General features: G+C 45.0%; 1 protein-coding gene across 1 annotated transcript in view; it reads left to right on the top strand.

Moving 5' to 3' along the window:
- The window catches only part of KIF3B (kinesin family member 3B), a 38,778-nt gene extending 30,355 nt beyond the window's left edge, over positions 1-8,423 (top strand). Inside the window, exons 6-9 of the mRNA XM_026503262.4 lie at positions 815-928; positions 1,531-1,636; positions 3,982-4,160; positions 5,041-8,423. Of these exons, the coding sequence (XP_026359047.3) occupies positions 815-928; positions 1,531-1,636; positions 3,982-4,160; positions 5,041-5,134 (493 nt within the window). The 3' untranslated portion in view covers positions 5,135-8,423. The remainder of the gene's footprint in view (positions 1-814; positions 929-1,530; positions 1,637-3,981; positions 4,161-5,040) is intronic.
- Positions 8,424-23,622: the final 15,199 nt, after the last annotated feature.

The following is a 23,622-nucleotide window of genomic DNA, read 5'->3' as shown; positions in this document are numbered from 1 at the left end:
ATTTTCATTGTTATAGCTCCTATTTATATCTTTTGAATAAACAGTGAGTCAGCCTCTTTCACACGGTGGTGTTTGTTGTGTGTCTTTCCCACGTTAACACCCCTTTGGCATTGTTCTGTCCTGAGGTTTTGAAAGCGTGAATGCAGAGATGTGGCAGGGGACAGTCGTCACCATAGAAAGACACAACCTAGTGGGTTCCAGTTTCATTGTTCGCCATGTTCCCCAGCTCTCCTCAGGCTGAGACTCTTCTTGGGAACAGCCTTTATTCTCAGTGGTCTAAGGGACTGAAGTCCACTCAGTCTTGCTCCTTGTCCTGGTGATTAGAGTGGGAAGTTTTCTAGCTTGGGCAACAATCCATGGGATTGGAAGAAGACCGTTTAACTTCCGATCTGTTTTCAGCATTTCGGAAGTGAATGCGTTGGGTTGGCAGTACCAGTGACCTTCTAAGAGACAGCAGTTAGCGCACGTGCACTCCAGTGTAGCCCAGGCGTGGCCACTTTTCTTCAGTCCGTTCTCCTCCTCAAGCTGCTCCTCCTCGGGCAGAAGTGACCTCCCTAGAGTTCGAGGGCAGCCCTCCATCGGCACCTGTCATGTCTAAGAGGGCCACACTGTTACCCCTCTGTCTCAGGCAGGGACCAAGTGTGATTCCTGTCTGTACCCCAGCTCTCTGCCTGATGGTTGGCCCGCAGTGCCTGCCCAGTGAATGTTTGCTGAGCAGCTTGCCTCTTATCTAATGACTCCCACATGTAGGATAGCCAGCTCTCCAGCGGTCTTCTCTGTCCACCTGTGTTCACTCATGTGTGTGCTCTTACAGGCATCTTATTATAGAGAACTTTATCCCTCTGGAAGAAAAAAGTAAAATTATGAATAGATCCTTCTTTGATGAAGAGGAAGATCATTGGAAATTACATCCTATAACCAGACTGGAGTAAGTCACTATTGATTTTAAGGTGGGGAGGAGGGGAAAAATGTAGATAAGCTGGACGTGGCCCAAGGGGTATGGTAGGATGGTATTATTAGGAATTGGGAGACCATCACAGGGAATTCATGACCTTTCCCAAGTTCCTGCATTTGCGCTTCCCCAGCTGTCAAGTGAAGCGTGCTAGGCCAAAGTAGGGGCAGTACCTAGGAAGGTGTCATATTGTACGGCAGTCTGGTGCACCACTGAGGAGGATTTCCAGTCTACGTCTGGGTCTTGCTGGAATAATGGGAGATGGTCCGCCAAGGATGTAGGGGTGAGGAATATTGACAGCTGTGCCTCACGCCTGCCATCTCAGATCTGGATGATGACTCCGATCCCTTCCAGCTTAAGAGGTGTGTCATGTTCACATTTGAATCAGAATGCAACTCAATCAGAAAATATAAGCAGTTTCTGCCCCATGTGCATGGCAGCCCTCAGTCCAGGGAGTTACTAGGTTCACGTTCTATTTAAATAGGCTCAGTGTCTTCTGAGAGCTGGTTCCACAGGACGATCCTGGGTCTGTGGAACACACCCCAGCCAGGGCTTTAACCACTGCAGTCCATTTCTAGGAATCAGCAGATGATGAAGCGGCCTGTCTCAGCTGTGGGATATAAGAGACCATTGAGCCAACATGCAAGAATGTCCATGATGATTCGTCCAGAGGCCCGATATAGGGTGAGAAGATCGTCCTTGTGTTTCTCTCCTATCTCTTTTCAAGGAGTTTAGATTTATGTAAACCCTCAGGCACCGTCCTGCAAAGTCACAGAGTTTGTATCCTGACTCCTTCCAGAGGTTCCTGAGGACATTTATATTAACATAACAGTTATAACAAATAATAAATATACGAAGTAAATAACAACAACAAAAAACAAATAATTATGAATAAGAAGGTAAAATAGAATGAGATTTAGAAAAGTAGGCCTAGGGGAGGAGGGGAGAACAAACATACCGTCAATGGCCAAGAAACATCAACTCGAAGCCTGAAAATGGCTCCATGCGAAGGCTGAGGGAGTGCAGATGTGTGAAGACAGGAGATGGAGATGAGTTAAAGAACTTTCGGTACTTCCATTTCGCGGGATGTGGGTCAGTCAGGTAGTTATTTAAAGTGACGTAAGTGAGGACTATTTAACGACCCAAACATATTTTACAGTAATAATACTGTACGAACTTCTACTCATAAGCACCTGCTGTATGCCAGGCATGTACTCAGCGCTTTATTGCTTCTCTGATTGAACGCTCCTACCTCGTCTCCGCAGCAGGTCCTATGGCTTAGTAGCTAGCTGGTAATTGGGTGGACCAGGGGACACAATGTAGTGTTAAGTTATAAAACAGCTGGTACTGGAAGTTTACGTATGAATTTAAAAAGCTGCAAAATATATCAAAACGGAAGTGCGCTCAAGTTAAATTGCCTTCTTTTTGCTTATGTATATTTTATATGAGCAGGAGCCTGTATTATTTTTTTTAAGGGTAGAGTCTCACTTGATGGGACGCGTGGGTGGCTTAGTCGGTTAATCGTCTGCCTTTGGCTCAGGTTATGATCCCGGGGTCCTGGGATCAAGTCCCGCATCAGGCTCCTTGCTCAGCGGGGAGCCTGCTTCTCCCTCTGCCTACTGCTCCCCCTGCTTGGGCTCTCTCTCTCTCTCTCTGACAAATAAATAAATAATCAATTTAAAAAAAAAAAAAGGATAGCTTCTCACTTGAAAAATTTAAACTGTTTTTGAGTCTCCCTTGGCCACCAGAGCAAAACAGATTGGGATTAATTAGTTCCTCAGGTACTGTTCTCCCTGGTGCTGAGTTATTTAAAATAAAGGGAACAAAAGCAAAAAAGCTACATTAGGTGGGGTTTTCTGTAGTGGAAGGTGGATGATGTATCAGAGTCCTCAGAAGCATTCTCCTAGCAGTCTCAGAGGGCGTGTCTCTTGCCCATTATTTCATGTCTCAAAACAGAAACATGATTTCAAAGCCTACAGCTCAAAACATGTGGTTTTCCAGGGGGCTAACCTGATCCAAAGGTAGAATTTAAAGCAGCGGGTCTCAGATGTTTTTAGCAGTGGACCCACTCCATTAAGAGAAATGTTAAGCAGCATCTCAACATATAAAATTGATTGATGGAGCCACTCCATCTCCCCACCTTCTTCCTGCAGTGGCCCTTCTGCCCTCTCTGGAGCTCTGGGCCTTGAACTCTCCTGGGTGGGGGGAGCTGAAGGAGGGGATGTGTACCATGGGTGTTCTTCCCTCTACACACTCATCTCCGTGTGTAGGAGCCAGGGAAAGGCCCAGCGCAGGCTACCAGGTGAAGGAATCCCGCCACAAGGCCAGTTATGAGGCAGGGCCCGGTATGATTTATGAAGTGTCGTTACAAGACACACCGTGCCACACACTTTCCACGTGCATACTCCCTGCCTGCCTCCTTCCCTCAGCAACCCAAAGGTTCATCAGAGCTGCTGTGGGTGGTGAGATTACCAGTGATTACTATCTTCTTCTTTATACTTTTTTGTATTTTCACACTGTCTGCAGTAAATGGGTTCTGCTTATTATTTTTCCCTGCTTATTCCCCTTAGGGTATAATATATGTTCATTGTTGAAAAAAAAATTTTTTTTTTTTAAAGATTTTATTTATTTATTTGACAGAGATAGAGACAGCCAGTGAGAGAGGGAACACAAGCAGGGGGAGTGGGAGAGGAAGAAACAGGCTCATAGCAGAAGAGCCTGACGTGGGGCTTGATCCCATAACGCCGGGACCACGCCCTGAGCCAAAGGCAGCCGCTTAACCGCTGTGCCACCCAGGCGCCCCGAAAAAAAATTTTTTTTAAGGAAATAGAGGAAAGCCCAGAGAAGAAGATAAAAACATCTGTATCCTCACCAGGCAAAAAAGTTGTAAAGCTATGTCATTCCAGGTTCTTGGTAGGCTCTGAGGAGCAAGAAATGTGCAGTTCTGTTCTTTGGAGGGGGACAGGTTTGCTGTACTGTCTGTGTCTGATCAGAGGCCAGCCTCGCTGGTTATGGCTGTGCTTCTGTAGGCAGAGAACATCGTGCTGTTGGAGCTGGACATGCCCAGCCGGACCACCAGAGACTACGAGGGCCCCGCCATTGCTCCCAAAGTCCAGGCTGCACTGGATGCCGCTCTGCAGGATGAAGATGAGATACAGGTGGACGCGTCATCCTTTGAAAGCACGACAAATAAGAAATCCAAGGCCAGGTGAGTGGCTTTTGATGACCTGTGGTTAAACAGAACATGCTTGAACAAGGGCAAACAAAAGTAGAGGTTTATCATGGAATGCTTTACAGAACACACCAGAAAACACTTCCATATTACTCCTCTGTTTATTCGTTTATTCCACAAATATTTATGGCTCAGGCATTATGTCAAGTCTAATGAACACCAGAATGGCTAATGTGCCCAAGTTCCTACCGTAAAGAGCGTGTGTTCTTGTGAAATAGGGGACAGTTCTTTGGTCGCTGCCAGGCACTAGGCAGTTTTAAGTGCTTTAAAAAAATTCTCTTACTGATTTCCTGCAAAAACTTATAAACGTTGTCCTTAATCCCATTTATAAAATCTATAAGATAAGAAAACTGAGTCTTAGAGAATTCGAGAAAGTAGCCAGGGTTCAAACCTAGGTGTGTCTAAATCCACAACCCAAGGTCTTGAGCCTCATTGCTGAATTTACCTCATTTAAGTAACCCATTAAATAACCAGGTGTGCTTAATTTGGTACTAAATTCAAAATTTAGAAATTAGAAGCTTAAGGACAGCAAATGGGTGAAAACCAAAAATGGAAGAAATTCTACCTGCAAACAGTATTTTTTACCAATTCAGAAAAGACAGTCAAGATCTGATTTAAATGGAAGAACAGTTACCAAGAAGCAGGTCCCTTCCCTGAGGTGTCATGCCTCGGCTGGCAGGCCACGTCGCCATGCACGGAGGGTCGGACTGTGCCAGTCTGGTGGTTTTATGGTTGAAAGTATACTGGCTTTCAGGCCATTGAGGAAAGGCTAAGGATACTTGGTGAGAAAGGAATCTGATCTGTGTCAGGGACAGAGACGGGACGTGACATGTGAACGTGTGCTTGACTTTTGCAGGCCTAAAAGCGGAAGGAAGTCGGGATCCTCCTCTTCCTCAGGAACCCCTGCGTCTCAGCTTTATCCACAGTCTCGGGGACTGGTGCCCAAGTAAAGCCAGTCCTCCTCTCCCAGGGTGTAAATAGCAGTTGCCTTCTGAGAGAAGAGACGAGCGAAAACCTGCAGAGAGGACTTTAAGCCCACACTCAGAACCGTGCCCCTGGGGAGAAGCTATGGCCTCTTTGCAGACTAACCGTCGTAACCTGGTTGAAACGTGCCGGTGCTCATCCGGCATGCGGCGACTCTGGGAAATGTCCTTTAATTAGCATCTCAGAATTGCATGGGTAAGGTAAAGTGTGATAGTCGAAGTGGAAAGCAAGAGAATGACCAGTGACCTTGCTTCCCTTCTCCCTTGCCTTCTCCTCTCCCTTCGCTCGCCCTCCCTCCCTCTCCCCTCTCCTTTTCTAGCCTGTTCTTTGTGCTGGGCTCCTTTCTTGTTGAACAACAGGGCAGAATTAGGAGTCACCTGAGCAGGACCAAGTCTTTGGAGCCTCAGGCTAAAATGACAGCGAAGTTGAAAAGTAAAAGCCCTAGAACTTGAATAGGTGCTTGTTTCTGTAGGTAGAATGAGAATTCTCATTTGGATCCAAGCCCCGGATAGGCTCGATAGGCCTTTGGGACCTGCTGAATAAGGAAATGTTTTCCAAGAATGTTGGAAGCAATAGAAACAGCAGTCCCTTTGCCTCCTTGGAGGGTTTAGGGAAACAGCTTCTTTAAAACCTTAAAACCATGACCATCCTTGTCAAAGACATAAATCTGTCAGCTGATGCCATGTCCATACACTGTGTCACTTTACTCTTCATTTGTCACCATCTTTTCCCTTGCACACATCCTCTGAGTGTCCCTGCCCAGGCCCATCCTCTGGCCGCAGAGCGTGCTCAGCCATGGGCCTGTCTTATGGGAAAAGGGAGGGCGGCTCTGCTTCCTCTGGTGGGACAAGAGTCGGGGGAATGAGACACACAGTGGCACTTTTGAATCCCCCATTTTGCTCCCTGTCTGCATAAGGGTGATGAGGCAGTGCAGAGACAGAGACGTGGGACTCGGGGCAGTGGGAGAGGAAGATATAATGCCTGGGCGCGAAGGCAGAACACTCACCTGAGGCTAGAACTGCGGCTTCCAGCCGGCACAGCCAAAGGTGGTGGCCAGGAGTGGCCGTGCGGCTGAATAGGTTCGGAGGAGAGCGTTAGGACTTCCCGTTTACGTATACTAGTTTGGTTTGTAAGTTTTAGTTCTTTGTACTATTGAAATTCAGAGCTTCATTTTATGTTGGTCATTAGGTGAGTGTTACTCATTTTCCCCCCAAGAGAAGCTCATAAGTGTGTGTGGGTGTGCAAGCACAGTGGTGCCTATGTTGTTTGAGTGTGTCCATGTGTGTCTGTAAGAGACCAAGGACTTGCCCAGGTTTAGAAATACACTAATGTGCAGTTGTTGCCTTTGTCTGTATTAAAGGCCCATTGAATGACTAATCCAGGCTGGAAGTGCTCGCATGCGAGTGTCTGAGTCCACGAGCCAAGCCTGAGGGGACGATAGGAGTCCCCAGGTCGGCCACACTGGTGCACCTTGCTGGCATGGTGCCTCAGGACGGTGGCGACTCAGGTGGGCCTTGAGTTATATTTTAACTCAGCTGCTGAGTTCCCAGGGCACATTTCTGGATCAGAATCCGTGGGAAAGACGAGGTACCAAGTGCAATGTCTTAGCATTCTACAAATGGAGATCTGGCATCTGGCAGCTTATCTCCTTTTTAGTTACCATTCTTTCTGAAACCCAGGGCCCTTTTCAGCAATTCCCAGAGCATAATGGAGCCTTCCCTCATCCTTCTTGGGATCAAACCCTGCTTCTTATTTATTAAGAATTTACCTGTTTGAATAGGAACCAAATGATGAGGTGGCTAGTCTAAGATGGTTATCTGCCAGTTACACCTGTCTCTTGCACCACATTCCCTCCAAGCTAGTCTGAATTCCATAGGCTGAAAATATTCATCTAGCACATCTGAGAACTGAACACTGCAGATAACACTGTACCTTAATACCGATGTCTCGAGGTAGCTATTCTGAGCAAGGGTGGTTGAGTGACCGTGGGACTTTTCCAAGAGAGCGAAAAAAGAAAGCCAAATGGGCAGGCAGGATTATTAAAACAAGCTTGCCTTGTACACAGCTGCGTTGGTCTGGCAGTCTGAGACCAGGTAGAACAGCTGTGAGGAGGTGGAGCTGTCCCTCCCCAAGCAGTCTCTGGTGCTTTTCTTCTCCCAAAATGGATCCGATAAATATTTGAGTAGAGCAGACAGGAGCATGTCTCACTGCTACCAGAAAGCTGCTGCTTTGGGCTCTGAATTGAGCCAAATGTATAGAGGACCAACCTGGTTTTCATGTCTGTAGTCACACTAGAATGTTCCAAGCCATCTGAGGGCCTTCATGCAGAAGCAGCTAGTGAACACTGGAAGCAAGTCTGAATAGGATCTAAGAAGATCATCGGGGAGAAGGAGTTTGAGACCGTGTGTGCAGCCCTCATCAAGCCCCTTTTTGCTCTGATCGATAAGAATGTATCTGGCTTCCTGTTTGTAAGTCACATGTCTCCCAGATCCCTGGATTCAGAACCCAAGGCCACAAATCAGAGGCATGAAGCACTTTCTTAAGACTCCGACCTAACGTTGGATTGTTCCCCATCGAATGCCTGCATGCTGCTTGAATTGTACCACCCACACCTCCATGGCCAAGGGCGTCAGAGAGTTCTGCGGTTCAGGCCTGGGCCACTCTCTGCTTTTCCTGTCCGACTGTTGTAAGTCCTCCCTCGCTGAATGTAGAATTGTTGCCAAGTTTTTGAGAAGTGTCGATTCCCCGCTAACGTGGGATATCAGTTCTGCCTCACATTTACCACTTACGGTCCAGGCTCATTGCAAACAACACCTTGAGCCATCTCAACACCATCAGTGGACGAAAATGGGGCTATTAATATACTCTAAAAGCCATAATCAAAATGCTCAGAGGGAACTGGATAAGGACAGTGGGCCTGGCTGTTGTCTACTGCACGTGGTTTTGTCCGGTACTGTTTGGAAATCTGCCCCCTTTCTCCCCGCCTTTGTTTTCTTGAATGAAATGCTTTTGAGGTTATTTATGAAAGGAGTGATCCCGGGGCAGGCAGGGGGCGGTGGGCTTTATGGCTCTTTGGAGTTACTGTTGATCTTGACCTTCTCTTTGGCTACCTTTAGACAAAGAATATGCCAATACTTGGGGCTCTAAGTTTTACAGTTGATATTTATTTGTACCATCTCTTTGTCTAGGAATGTAAAAGTGATTCTAAACTAAGATGTGTAATAAAAATCAATCAGATTTATTGTACCTACCAAAGGTGTCCTCGTAAATGACTTAACGCTTTTGAAAATGACATGCCCGTGGCCGATGCACTGCCACTTTGTTTAAACATTTAAACTTTTTTAGTGAAAGGAGGGTGGGAGTGGAAGATGAAGACTGAGTTGGAAGGCTGGCATTTAAAAAAAAAAATTAGCAACAAGGTAAAGGGACATAAAATGAAGAAAGAGTGACAGATAAGCGCTTCTCATGTTTCCCATGGAGCTTCCTGAGATAGGCCCCGGCAACAGGCATGGCATTTCTTTGAACTTTTGTGTTTTGGCTTCAGAATTTCCTTTAAGTTCATTCCATATTACACTTTAAAATGTGTCCTTTTTTTTAAACACAAAAATATTTTATGTTATTTTCCATCAGGTAAAAAAAGAAGTACCAGCAACGGGCCACATGTTGCTCTCGTGGCCTCTCATACGCTCAGGCCTGTTGGACTCTACCCCTGGAGAGCTGAGAAGAAGAGGCACAGACCCTGGACTCTGAGCTGGGTTTGAGTTCTGATTGTGTGTGCTTTCTAGCTATCTGACTGTGAGGAATTTCCTTTACCTCTCTGAACCTTGGTGTCCTTGTCTGTAAAATGGGGTAGTAACCCCCACCTTACAGGGCCGTTGTGAAGATTAGCAGTGTACTTAAAGCAAGAGCACACAAGTATGCGGACTATAGCAGCCATTTAAAAATGTGGTTATTGCTCTGACATGGCTCTGTGTTCAGAAGATACCATGAATAGTTTGCATCCCAGGAAACTAGAAGCTATAACTGGGCACACCATGTTTAGAAGACAGAAAAGCTGCTAACCATTTAACAAATATATGTTAAGTGCCACACTGTTCTGGGCACCGGGTGTATAGATGTGAGCAACCCTGTCTTGGTCCCTGCCCACACAGAGCTTGTCCTTTAATGAGGAGGGAGGCAGGATAAATGTTAACAGAATGCACATAGGTGTACAATTACAAATTATGACAGATTCATGAAATGATATTATAGCATATTTTAGGAGACTAAGAGGGTCCTAATTGGGATTGGGTGGATAAGTAAGGATAAGAGGCTCTCTGAAGAAATGGCATTTACAGTGAGATCTGAAGAATAAGAGATTTGGGGTGCTGGCAGGCTCAGTCAGTAGAGTGTGTGACTCTTGATCTCAGGGTTGTGAGTTCAAGTCGCACTTTGGGTGTAGAGCTCACTTAAAAAAAAAAAAAAAAAAAACAAAGAAAAGGGGGCACCTGGGTGGCTTGGTTGGTAAAGCATCTGCCTTTGGCTCAGGTTGTGATCCTGGGGTCTTGAGAGCAAGCCCTGCGTGGGGCTCCCTGCTCAGAGGGGAGTCGACTTCTCCCTCTGCCCCCCCCTCTCATATTCTCTCTCTCAAATAAAATCTTTTTTGTTTTTTAAGATTTTATTTATTTGACACAGAGAGAGAGACAGCGAGAGAGGAAACACAAGCAGGGGGAGTGGGAGAGGGAAAAACAGGCTCCCCGCTGAGCAGGGAGCCTGACATGGGGTTCGATGTAGGACCCCAGGATCATGACCTAAGCCGAAGGCAGATGCTTAACGACTGAGCCACCCAGGTGCCCTCTCAAATGAAATCTTAAAAAAAAAAAAAAAAAGGGTGGGGGCACCCGGGTGGCTCAGTCGGTTAAGCGTCTGCCTTGGGCTCAGGTCATGATCCTGGAGTCCTGGGATCAAGCCCCCAGTTGGGCTCCCTGCTCAGTGGGGAGCCTGCTTCTCCCTCTGCCCCTCACCCCGCTCTTGTGCTTGCTCTCTTTCTCAAATGAATAAATAAAATCTAAAAAAACAAAACAAAACAAAAAAAACCCAGAAGGATGAGAGCTTAGCTGGGTGAAGGTGGGGAGGGAGTCTGTGAAGTTCTTGAGGCAGAATTTCATAGGAAGGCATCTCCAGTCCTTTTTACCTTCACTACAGGGAAGCATGGAGAACTATTAGGGAAAAAATTACAGCATAGGACTTAAAAACAAAAACCATAGCAGCAAATTTCAAGAGCATAGAAAGGATAGCATCCTATGTGACTTAGGCAAAGGATTCTCAATTGTGTTTCTTCATAAGATGTTCTCAAACTATGTGCAATGCTCCCATACCCCTGTTTCCTTCCAAGAAGAGTTAAAAAGCATAGCTTGGCTTAGCCTAAATAATTATTAGTTTAGAATAATTCAAAATCCATTAGCCAGAAAGCAAGAGTTCAAAATGTGATTTGAAGTGACAGAATTCTGGATAGGCCAGGGGCTAATTCATAAGGGAGGTATAGGGCAGGGTGGCTGGGCAACTTGGAAATTCCTGTGACTCACCAAGTTGTCTTCTCATCTGCTGGGTGGTTCTTTAAAAAAAAAACCAAAAAAAAAAAAAAAAAATCAAGAAACTACACAAGTCTTGTGTGATTCAGTTAAGAAGTAGATGTTTGGTCTTTGTCCCTGAAGAGCTTCTACAACCCTTGGAATTTCTTGAGTGACTGAGGTGATAGGAGGAGTTTTTGGGATTCTCTTTCAACCCTGCCTGAACCTATGCTAATAAAGTGACTCTAGGTGGGTCCCTAGATAGTTTCCGAATGGGGGCTGGTGGCGGGAGGAACCAATCTTGTGACTAGGGGGTTGGAACTTTCAGCCCCAGCTGCTGACTTCCTGGGAGGGGGGAGGAGCGGGGTTGGGTTAATCACCAATAGGCAATGATTTAGTCCATTGTGCCTATGTAGTGAAGCCTCCATAAAGGCCCCTCCGGGATGGGGGTTCCAAGAGCTCCCAGGTTGGTGAACACATCGAGGTGCTGGGAGGGTGGCACATCCGAAGACAGCACGGAGGCTCCGCCCCCCTCCCCCCATACCTTGCGCTGTGCATCTCTTCCATTTGACTGTTCCTGAGTTGCATCCTTTATAATAAATTGGTAATCGTAACTAAAACACGCCCCTATGTTCTGCGAGCTGTTCTAGCAATGATCGAACTTGAGTGGGTCATAGGAACCCCTGACTTACAGCCAGTTTATAGTTGGCTGGAAGTACAAGTGACAGCCTGGGACTTTGAACTGGCGTCAGAAGTGGGGTGATCTTGTGGGACTGAGCCCTTAACTTGTGGAGTCTGTGCTGACCCCACGTAGGGTCGGAATTCTTGGTGTCTGGAGAATCAAAGATTTGCTTGTTGAATGGAAGAAAAAACCATATATTTGGTTGTCAGGGTGTTGTGAATAGTAACAGTTGACCTTGGAAACTGTATTTCGAACTTCACGCTAATGGCTTCAGTCTTGGGCATGTGATTTTGGCAAGCCCTCTTGTACTAGAGTTGCCGTCTGATTGAAGTTTACCCCGAGAGTCTGGTCTCCACGGATCATGTGGTCACATCTGTCAACTGGGTTGTCAGTAGCATTTGTCAAGGACGTAACCGTAGCTCTTGCAGCTGCTCCTGTTTTGACCCCTGTTTCCATCCCCAGAACTGTGGTTAACCATCGCTGGGTGCTTGGGTTAGGTGAGCCAACCGGGGACTTGCTTTTGGAGTGGGGGACTGGGCAGAGAGAGAGGTTGCTTTCCCGCATCTCTGGGGGCAGTGTAGCCTTCAGGAACTTGTTGAATGCCTATTTTGTGCCAGGTGGCTTGCTCTGCACTGGAGATGGGGAGGAATAGAATGTTCTCAGGCCCTTTGAGGACACAGTTCAGAGCAATTAGGACCTACGAGAACGCCTGCCTCCTCTCCTCACACTGCTCTCCCAGCCCTTTGAGGCTGGGACCACACAGCCCTCCTTTTGGTTCCTTGGTTATACCAACTGCTTTCATGCCTCGGCACCTTCACATGTCCTGTGTCCTCTTTCTGGAAACTTCTCCCCACTCTTTGGTGGGCTACCTCCTACTCATCCATCAGGTACCTGTTTAATGTCATCACCTCCTCCAAGAAACCTTCCCCAAGCCTCCATTCTGGTTTCTCCCCATCTCCACCTGACTGTATGGTATCCTTTCATCTTGTTTCCCTTCTCAGCCCTTTTCCCAACTTATGATTATGTTTGTTGTTTTTTGTTTGTTGTTTTTTCGCTTTCCTCTCGCCTACCGGACAGTTCCCTGAGGGCATGTCCTATAGTCTTCTCCAAGTGTGACACTTATACGAGTTGGATGATTGTATGGGTGCTGATGCCTACAGCTCTCCTCACGTCTAAGGGGTGATGTGCCACTCCAGGAAGGAGAGGTGGAGCAAGGCTTTGCCAAGGAGACAGTATTTGAGCTGTACTCTGTGAAAATGGGTAGGGTTTTACCCACCTGGGAAGGAGGGAGGAGCGTGCCAGACAAAGGGAACGATATGAAGGAGGGGGTTCTGGTGGTTGGGGAACTGGAGAGTGATGGGAATGAGAATAACTGGGCTGGGAAGGGTCTTGACTTCATGACACAGCCTGAAGATAGTCCTTGAAGGCGTGTGTGTGTGTGTGTGTGTGTGTGTGTGTGTGTGTGTGTGTGTAACATGGCATTTACACTTGAGCATTTTCTCCTTAAGCCAGCCTTGTATGCTATTATTTCTCTTTGAGATAACAGAAAGCAATTTCACTAAGTGCTTAAGTTTGCCTGCTGTTCACACAGGTTTTTCTGGGCTCGGCTGGCAAATTCCATTCTGCAGGGAGCTTTCCCTGGCACAGCTCGCTACCCAAGGAATTCCAAGAAGCACTTGAACTTGACTTCAAGGTCTTAGATTCCTAGGACTGGGGCTGAGGCATTTTTCAGTGCAGTGGGCTGAAAGGTGGTCCCTTTGCTGCCTTTGGGAAGAGAGAAATTAAATTGCTGTTGGTTTTGAAATTTCTCCTTTATCCAGTCAACAAAGGATTTAAGTATGCTGTTCAAGTCTGTGGTGGGTGTCATGGCTGAGCTACAGCTCAGTCCCTTGACCTTCCAGAGTTCCCAGTTTGGTAGGGAATGACTGCCATTCACAAAGTAAGTCCAAGTCCAAGTTGTCAGGGGTACCTCTGATGGGATCCAGAGAGGGTCACAGATTTGAATAAGGAGCGTGTTAAACGCAGTGATCAGTCTCTTTGCTGGATTATCTGAGGGGCGGCGAGAGAAGCCAAAGCTTTGGCAGTAGGTTAATTTATTCAGCTTTTGAGTATCTACTGTGTTCTAGCCATTGTTCTAGTCCTGGGGTTCCAGGATAAACATGCCCAGGAATGTCACATTCTAGTGGTGGAGACAGATAGTTAACAAAGACGTGTGTGTTGGGGCACCTGGCTGGCTCAGTGGGTAGAACATGCCTTGGTCTCAGGGTGGTGAGTTTGAGCCCCATATTGGGGGTAGAGTTTACTTAAAACAAACAAAAAAGAAGTATGAGTTATGTTGGGTAGTCAGAAATGCTCTGAAGGAAAACAAGGCAAGTCTAACAAGAGTGCCAAGCTGGGGGAGGTGGGAGCTGGGTTAAATCAGGAAGTCAGGGAAGGCTTCTCTGCAATGGTGATATGCGGCATTTGAGCAGAGCCCGGAGTGAAATTAGGGAGCAAGCATGTGGGTATCTCATACCTGGAGGAAAAGTATTCCAGGGAAAAGAACCACAGTGCAGAGGCCTGGAGGTGGGAGTGTGTTTGGGGACAGCAAGGAGGCGAGAGTGGCTGGTGGACAGTGAGTTTGGAAAGGTGGCCAGGGGCCAGCTCTGAATTGTAAGTGAATTTTATTTTTAGACCATTGGAGGCTTTTAAGCAAAAGAGGGAAGTCTGACAGGAATGCTTTAAACAGATCTGTCTGGCAGCTTTGTGGAGAACGGAGGTAGTGGGCAAGGGGGCAAGGCGAGGGGACTGCTTGAAGGGGTGCAGTAGTTGGGGTGAGGGGCCATGACTTGGACCAGGTACTGGGAGAGGAGAGGAGAAGTAGGTGCCTCAGGGTGTGTGTTGATTTCTGGTAACTGGATGCGTGAAGCAAGAGAAATTGAAAAGGCCACGGTGGTACCAGTGGTTCCAGGGTGTTTGATCTGAAGCCAGTGGAAATTCCGCCGCTGCCACTTCCTCCTATCTGTCCTCCCTACTTTCAAAATAAGAAGCTTGATTAAGATATAACTCACTTACCACACCATTTAGCCATTTAAAGCGTCTCATTCACTGGTTTTTAGTGTATTCACAGAGCTGTACAACCATCACCGCCATTAATTTAAAGCATTTTCCTCACCCTAATGCCCCAAATGCAGCCGCTCCGCCCTTGCTCCCAACGGCAGAGCGTCAGGCAGCCACTGATCTATTTTCTGCCCAGGTCTGGCTCTTTTTGGGTCTCATCTATAACTTCACAGGGCAATTGCGAGGTTTAAAAGAGAACATGAAGAAGCACATGAGGGCATGCCTAATGGGCCAAGCAGACCGGCCTTGACCTTGTGAGTGCTTTGGGCATGCCGGCCCTCTCTGCTGCTGGCTCTTGGTCCATCACCTTACTGCGGCAGCACGGGCAGTGGCCAACACGTGGGCACCGGACCCACGCTGCTGAATTGTGAATTCTGAACTCACCACTTAGCTTTGTGATTATGGCAGTTTCTTAACCTCCCTAGGGCCTCAGATTCCTCAGCTGTCAGAAAGGGGTCATAGCAATTATTTTCCAAGTTGCTGTGAGTCACTGCGAACGTGCCTGGTATGTAGCAAGTGCTTAGCGACTGGTAATTGTTGCGGTGTTGTATCGTTGCTAGTCAGTTAAGGAGTTCTGCAGGCTGGAGGTGGCTCCCAACGTCCAGGCTAGGAATGGACATTTCTGAATCCAGATGGTTGCAGAGGTAATAGAGAGAGAGAGAGAGAGTCCACGGATCTGTTTTTAGTGTAGTCCTCTTGTTGGATCTGTACCTTCGCAAAAGTCACTTGTTGCCTCTAAGCTTCAAGTTGCTCATCTGTAAAGTGAAGGTAAAAGTCATTCTTTTTTTTTTTTCCAAGATTGATTTATTTTAGAGAGAGCGCACGCACACAAGCAGGGAGAGGGGCCTAGGGAGAGGGAGAAGCAGACTTTCCGATGAGCACGGAGACTGAGGCGGGGCTCAATCCTAGGACCCTGAGATGATGACCTAAGCTGAAACCAAGAAACCAACAGTTAGACACACAGCCGACTGAGCCACCCAGGCTCCTCGGTCAAAGTCATTCTCACTTCACAGGGCTCTGGGGAGGGTTTAGTGACCTCCTGAGCCACCTATTTGCCAGGCACTGTTGTGACCACAACAGGGAGAAAACCTTGCCCTCCTAGGGCTTCATGGAACTGGTGGAGAGACAGAAAGTAAAGAATAATCGCAAGGATAATAATCATCAAAATGAATAAAATATGCATGAAGAAGGTAGAGTGTATGTAAACCACCGGGCGCCCGGCCCATGGCAAGCGCTCCATAAATGGTAGCTATCACAGGCGCCTGCGGCAGCGCACATCGAGGTAGGTGTCTCGGGGTTGGACTGGGAGCGTGTTGCCTTCTTTCAAGCTTTACCTCCTCTCCGCCCAATCACATTTCATTCAGCCTCCGAGGCCCCTCTCAAATTGCCTGCTTGAAATCCGTGTCCCTTATGGTGTAGAGCTTTCTTTTTTCTTCTTTTCAGCCAGCATTTAGTGACTTCCACTTTTGGTGGATGCTGGGGCTATTAAGGGAGATGGAGGGAGCCCAGAGGCCAGGCGGAGGAGAGCCAGACTGTGGCTGGATAAACCTGGGTTAGCACTTATTACCCGCAGCAAGTGATAGCACCTTGGTGGGAGGGTTAATACCAACTCTATGGCTTTGGGAGTCCATCAAATGCCTGGCACTTACTAGGCATATAATAAGAGGCATATATTATTAAATAGCAGTAGCAATATTAGTTATCAGTAACAGTGCAGCATTACTGAGACAGTCCTGTGTGTCAACCACAACTGTGTTCACATCCTGATACATCCAGCTCAGGTTGCTAACCTTTCTGAGCCTTGAGTTGCCTTCTTTCCTGTAAAATGATTACATAATACCTTCCTTGTCGGGTTGAGGTAAGGGATGAATGTGATAATGAAACGTTTCTAGGCTGTATAACAGGTGTTCAGTTAAGTGCTATTTTTTTAAATCAAAATTCAGTGAGCTTTATTGAATAGTCTGATCATAAGAATTATATATTCTGATGACAAAAAATTCAAACAATATAGAAACATTTGAAGAAGTAATGACAAAGCACTGGAAGTTCCATTAACCATAGCTAGCTGATGGCCAACCTTTTAGGTAACTCCTTATATAAACCTATAGTTTGATCTTCATAGTATACGTGGGTTCATAGTACACACCTGTCCAGTTTTTACTCAATAACACGTTCTGGACATATGTCCGGTTCATAAATACAGACTTACACGATACCATTTTTAATGGCTGCCTGGTAATCTATTTGATGGAATACCAGAATTTACTTAACACTATTGATAGTCACAGAAGTCACTTCCAGATTTTTACTATTTTATACAATGCTGTATTAAGCAAACTTGTACGTAGATCATTGTGCTTGTGCATAGATTCACTTGTTTAATTTCCTCTCTGGGATAAATCTCTATAAGTGAGATTACTAGATCAAAGGCTTTTCCCGTTATCATCTGTTTACATACTGCTGAACTGCCTCCCACAATGACTGTGAATTTGCACTCCCACCAACAGTGCAGAAATTGTGCTTGTCTTCCATATCCTTCCTTGCTAACATTGGATTCTGCCAGGCTTTATCTTTATCAGTCTGGTCTATAAAAAAATGGTATGTAGGGGCGCCTGGGTGGCTCAGTCGGTGAAACATCTGATTCTTGGTTTTTGCTTAGGTCATGAAATCAGGGTCATGGGATTGAGCCCCGTGGCAGGCTCCACGCTCAGCGGGGTGTCTGCTTGAGACTCTTCCTTCCTCTCCCTCTGCCCCTCCCCCTACTCTCTCCCTAAGATAAATAAATCTTAAAAAAAAGAAAGAAAGAAAGAAAGAAAGAAAGAAAGAAAGAAAGAAAGAAAGAAAGAAAGAAAAATGGTGTCTCAGTCCTTTAGTTCCAGGATTACTAATGAGATTGACAATCCCTTCAAATATTTACTTTCATTTGTCTTCTTTTGTTAATTGCCTGCTTAGGCCATTGTAATTTGACCATTTTCCTATTGAGGTGTTCCTATTGACTTTTAAGAACTCAGTTTGTTAGGAATCTTAACTCTTCGTTGTCTATGTGACAAGTATTTCCCCCATGTCGCTGTTTGTCTTCAACCTTGTGTATGGTATTTTGTTGCAACTTATGCACTTTTAATTGTATGTAGTCAGATCTATAGATTTCACTTGATGAATCTTTTTTTTAACTTTTATAGCATGCTTAGAAATGCTTCCAGTTCCAGGATTATAAAAATATTCACTTGTTTTTTTTTCCTCCAATACTTCCGTTGTTTCTTTCTTGACACATAAATCTTTGATCAAGGTGGATTTTTCCTCCAAATGGCTACCCAGTGGTCCTGTGCCATTTATCACCTTCCATCTTCTCTCCACCAGTTTGAAATGTTACCTTTATCATACACTACAGTTCCTTATACACTCGGTTCTATTTCTGTGCTCCCTTCAGTTTAATTGGTCTGTTTTTTCTTTTGTCAAAATTGCACTGTTTTAGTTGGCATAGCTACCTAATGCATTTTAATATCTGGTAGAACAAGTCCCAGCTCACTAATCTTCTTCAAACTTTTTTGGGCAGTAGGGCAGAGTGGTTAAATTCATAGAGCTTGGGTTCATTCAGCCAGTCCAAGCTTTAATCCCAGGTCAGCCGTTTACTAGCTGTGTGATCTTGGGCAAGTTATTTTTTTGCCTCTGAACCTCTGCTTCCTCATCTGTCTAATGTTGATAGTAATGGTACCTACCTTATGGTATTTTTGTGAAGATGAGCTGAAATGAGGCATACATAGCAAGTCCATGGAATAGTGGTAAATGGTTAGTAAATGTTAGGTCCTTTTGTTGTGGAAACGATGCATCTGTTTTTCCAGTTGAATTTTAGGATCACTGGAATCTTGACTGGGATGCCATTTACTTGGTAGGCTAATTTTGGGATAATTAATATCCACATGTTACAGGGTCTTCCAGTCTAAGGCCATCTCTGATCTTTATTGGTTCAGACTTTATGCTCCTTTGTAGAGTTTATCGTTTTCTCCATATAAGATGTGCACATTTTCTGTTAACTTTATTTGCAAATGGTGGAAGTTTTTTGTTGTTGTTACTGTTCTTGTGAACGGGATCTTTTATCCACCATTATGTTCAAGTGGGGTTATTGTTAGTCCATACAAAAGTTATTCATCTTTCAAAATTGAGATATTGACACAGTATATTAGTGTAGGTGTACCGCAGAGTGAGTTGATATTTGTACATATTGAGAAACAATCGCCACAATAAGTCTAGTTAGCATCTGTCACCACACAGTTACACATTTTTTTTCTTGTGATGAGAACTTTTATGATCTACTCTCTTAGCCACTTTCGAATATATAGCACAGTAGTGTTAACTATATAGTCACCATGCTATACACGGCATCCCCATGACTTGTTTTGTAACCGGAAGTTTGTCACCTTTACTCATTTTGCCTGCCTCTCAACCCCCACCTCTGGCAGCCACCAGTCTGTTCTCAGTATCTAGTTGTTCATTTCTAAATGTTTATTTTGCACCCAAGGTAGCTGTTAAGTGTTGAGTTAGGAAATAATTTCTCCCCTACCTAGTGTCAGCTTTGGGGCATCCTCTCTTCTTTCAGCTCCAAGAGGCTCCCTCTGGCCCAGACTCCTATCACTAGGGCCCCTACCACACTGGTTTGCCATCCCTTGTAATCCAGGCTATGTAATAGCAGAACTGTGTCTAATTGGGCCGTTAATCCCCAGGGCTCAGAACAGAGCTTACATCCCTGTAGGATCTTATCCATGACAATGAAAGAAGGTGCTGGATCCTGTATTAGTGTCAGGAGCCTGTCTTCTGGGACAGAGGGCAGGGTGGTAAATAGGCCTACAGTCCCTGACCTCATCTGGCTCACAGTCTAATTCAGGAGCAGACATTGAAGATGTCATCATCAATGTCAAGAGTGAATTGTATTTTTCCTCATTATAGTTTGAAGGAAGCACTGGGTGCTATGGGCGTGTAAAAGACTCAATGAGTATAGGGCAGCAGGGAAAGCCTGGCTGAAGAAACAGTCAGGGAGGCTTCCAGGATGACTCTGCACCCCTCTCTTGCTCCTCCTCCACTGCAGACCAGCCTGAGCACCCAATCCTGCCTGAATGAATCCATTCAGCAACCTAAGAGCCCCCACTCTGTGTCAGGCCCTGTGCTGTTGGGTCTGGGTAAAAATTGATCTGGAAAGAAGGTCCTGTGCTTTTTGGTAGACTTCACAAAATGTAAGAACCACTCAGGAGGGAGGTACTATGTGATAATTACTTACTGCTATGTAACAAATTACCTCAAAATGTAGTGCCTTAAAACAGTAAATATCTATTATCTCATACAGTTTCTGTGGGTCGGGAATCCAGAAGTACTGTATTTGGGTGATTCTGGTTCTGGATCTTTCATGAGGTTGCAGTCAAGTTGTGGGCTAGGGCTGAAGTCATTTGAAAGCTTGTCTGGGGCTCCTGCCATGTGGACCTCTCCATCGGGCTGCTTGAGTGTCCTCGTGACATGGTGGCTGGCTTCCCCCAGAGAACAAGGCAGAAGTTGCCATGTCTTTTATGACCTAGCCCCAGAAGCCACACACAGTTATTTCCAAAATATCCTTTTGGGTCCACAGTTCAGCCTTCTTCCAAGTGGGGACTAAAAAGGATGTGAATAATCAGGATTGGGAATCACTGGGGGCCGTTTTGGAAGCTGGCTACCAGTGCCTTAGGAGTTTGGAATGAGGAGTTTGGGTCTAAGTCTTGACTGCAGCACAACTAACTGTGGGATCTAGGGAAAGTTCCTTTGCTCTACTCACCCTGCCATTTTACTCACTCACCTCTCATGGCAGTTGTGATATAGCTAAGCCTGTGAAAGCCATTTATCTAAGCCTTTAACTTCACACACAGACATTAGCGATCCTTAAAGAAGGGGAGGAAGAAAAGCCATTGGGGGCAGGGTGTAAGCTGCTTTCATTATAAAACATTGAAAAGGAAGAAATAACACATCTATCAGTCATCACATTAGCACCACCACTCTTAGAATTTTGGTATTAAAATGCACTTTAAAGTTTCTTTTCCTTCTTTGCAGAGAAAGACAAAATAGCTTAAATTGAGACCAGAAAGATTTATAGTAGGAAGGAGTACATCTCTCTGGCATTAAGAGAGATTAAAAATTGGGATGGGCTCCTTAGTGAGGTCTTGAAATCTCCATCTGAAAACCTTAAAGAATCTGGAAGGGGGCTGATATTTTCCACAATTTTGGTAAAAACTAGGTCAGGTCATCCTTTGAGGCCGTTTTAGGGGGTCCCACAAATCTTTTTAAGTAAAATGAAAGGAAGAATTATTATTAAAGATGTTATCACACTGTTGAGCATTAACATTTTTATTTTTTCACCATACTCATATATGAGTAGCACATACTCATTCTAGAAGATTTGGAAAATACAGACAGGTATAAAGAAGTGAAAAACATTACATCTGCCACCATAATTGAAATGCTCTCTTTTGTGGTTAAACGAAAAATATTTTTTTTCAATTAAAAAAAATGTAATACTTTGTAGGAAAAAAAGAAAACCAAAAACTGACCTCTGTCTTACATCCCAGAAGTAACCATTATTAACATTTGGGTGGGGCAAATGAAATTTAAACACCTTTTTTTAGTCTCACGGGAGACTGAAAAACAGGGGTGGACTTAAATGATGGTGAATGGCAGGTAAGCTGAGTGAGGGCTCCCCATGATGCGGGCCAATTCTGTGCCCAAAGACAATAGGGAGGTCATGAAGTCTTCATTCCTGAGCATGTTTACAATTTGCACAGATACGTTTGGGTGAAATCTTGCCTCAGTCTTTCCCAGTTCTGCTTGGGCATGTTATAAATAACTGTTTCAGGCTCTTCAATGGGAAATAAATCCTCAGGGATTTTGTCCAATAAAGTAATTATTGAGTAAGGTCATTCATTCAACAGAGTGAGTGCCCGCTGTGTGCCAAGATTGTGCCAGATGCTGGGAGTGTGTGATGGAACCCGAGATGCTAACATGAGCACAGACATTAAACCAAAAATCATACAAAGAAATGAAATGGGGGAGGGACAGGAAAGATACACATTTGTTGATCATCTGATATTTTGGAAGTTTAGTAAATGTGATCTTATTTAATCATCTGGAACCTGGGGAGGGGGGTGGAATTTGACCTCTGAACTTCAACTTCATTTGAAAATGGGAGACAGAATTATTGAAAGAGAACTTTCATTAAGAGTGGCAAACTCTATTCCAGAGCTTAGTTCGCTGAAGTATAAAAACGAGGCATTTATTGTACTTCAGACTGAACCTTCTCCGAGGCAGAGAGCTGGCGTTTAGTGAGTCTACTGTGTACTAGTCACTTTACAAAGATCCTACTTAATCCCAATTCCACACTTTGGAGTTTATGCATCATGTTGTTCAAATGATGGCACCGAGTCAAAGAGAAGTTTCAGAACTTGACCAAGGCCAGTCAGCTGGAGAATGACCGCAAGACGATTCAAACCCAGGACTGCTGAGGTCAAAAGCCCCCGGCAACCTATTAGCTCACAGTGAGGTTCAGGAGGTGTATTTGTCCTTTTGGGAATTCCTGGGTCTGCTAGTGGCGTGTTATTCAAATTCCTGAATGTGTGCTTTGCTCATAACTGTGCAGTTTGAAAACAGTGACTCATCCCCAAACAGAGCAGGGTTGAATACAGTCCTGTTTATCTTAGACTGTCCTGTGGCACCTGTGTTGACTTCAAAGATAATTTGTAATAAAAGCACTGTGATAAAAACACACACCAAATATATATATATATATATATATATATATATATATATATATATATATATATATATGTAGGCTTGTTTTTTGGTGCTTCTGACAACAGAATAAACGTGTCTTGCTCACTTAAAAAAATCACAGCTACTTAAGTTTTAATGACTAAAATCATTTTTTCAACATATTTTGTACAGTCCTCTGAACATACTCTTTTCACATGTAACTATGATGTCATTAGTTTCTGGTTGATTCTGTAAGGGCAGAGACCTTGAAATAGTCACATCTGGATTCCCCCATGGTTTGACCCAACTGTGAGAGCCAGTCACTATTGGCTGAAAGAATTAAAGGCATTTTCAGTGTATTCATTTTTTTTTTTTTTTTTTTTTTTTTTGCCGCTGGAATAAGTTACCACAGATTTAGTGGCTTAAAACAACATCCATTTATGTCTTACACTTTCTGTGGCCCAGAAGTCCGTATATAGTATGGTTCAGTTGGTTCTCCGATAAGGCTAAAATCAAGGTGTTGGCAGGATTGCATTCCTTTCTGCAGACTTGGCGGGAGGGGGGGAATACCCGCTTGCAAGTTCATTCAGGTTGTGAGAATTCTGTTCCATGAATTTCTAGAACTGAGGTCGTGTTACTTGCTGGCAGGGCGTGTTCTCAGCTTCTAGAGGCTGCCTACGTTCCCTGGCTCCTGGCCCCCTTCAAAGCCAGCAACACTGGGTTGAGTTCCTCTCAAGCTTCAAACTTGATTCTTCTGCATCTCTCCAAAGCATGTCTTCTGTGGTGGTGGTCTACTCTTGAGGGTCCATGTGATTATACAGGGCTCATCTATATAATCCAGGACAATCTCGCTGTTGTGTAGTCCCTAATTCTATCTTCAAAAGCAATTTCCCAGTGGAATGTAACATACTCGTAGGTTCTAGGGACTAGGGCATAGATGGTTTGGGGGGGGGGTGTTGGAGAGGACATTATTCTGCCCTCAGGGCTTGTACTAAACATGTAAATTTTTGAGTGAATCTTTTCTAGTTACTCCTTGGAGGTCACAGGAGGGTGAAAGTTACTCAAGAAGAAAACAGTTGAAACAAGTCAAATGACTTGTCAAAGGTTACTGTGTCAGCTGTAGATTAAAAACAACTTTTGTCAAAAAAATCAGGTCAAACAATTTGGTGGTGGTAGGGGGTTGTTCTTCCTTTCCACTTTCTTGGGGTGAAGGAAGAAGGGGAGACATTTTTTAGTTAACCTTTTACAGTCTATTCACTTTGCGGTATTTTATTGGGCGTGAACATCTGTGTGATGAGCATTAAAGCAGGAGCACTGGATTCCACGGTGTTAGGGTTAGGCAACACGGTATGGGTCTTCTCGAGGC

Source organism: Ursus arctos, unplaced genomic scaffold, assembly GCF_023065955.2.
Source record: "Ursus arctos isolate Adak ecotype North America unplaced genomic scaffold, UrsArc2.0 scaffold_16, whole genome shotgun sequence".
Taxonomy (NCBI): domain Eukaryota; kingdom Metazoa; phylum Chordata; class Mammalia; order Carnivora; family Ursidae; genus Ursus; species Ursus arctos.
This window is presented reverse-complemented; position numbering and strand designations above follow the sequence as displayed.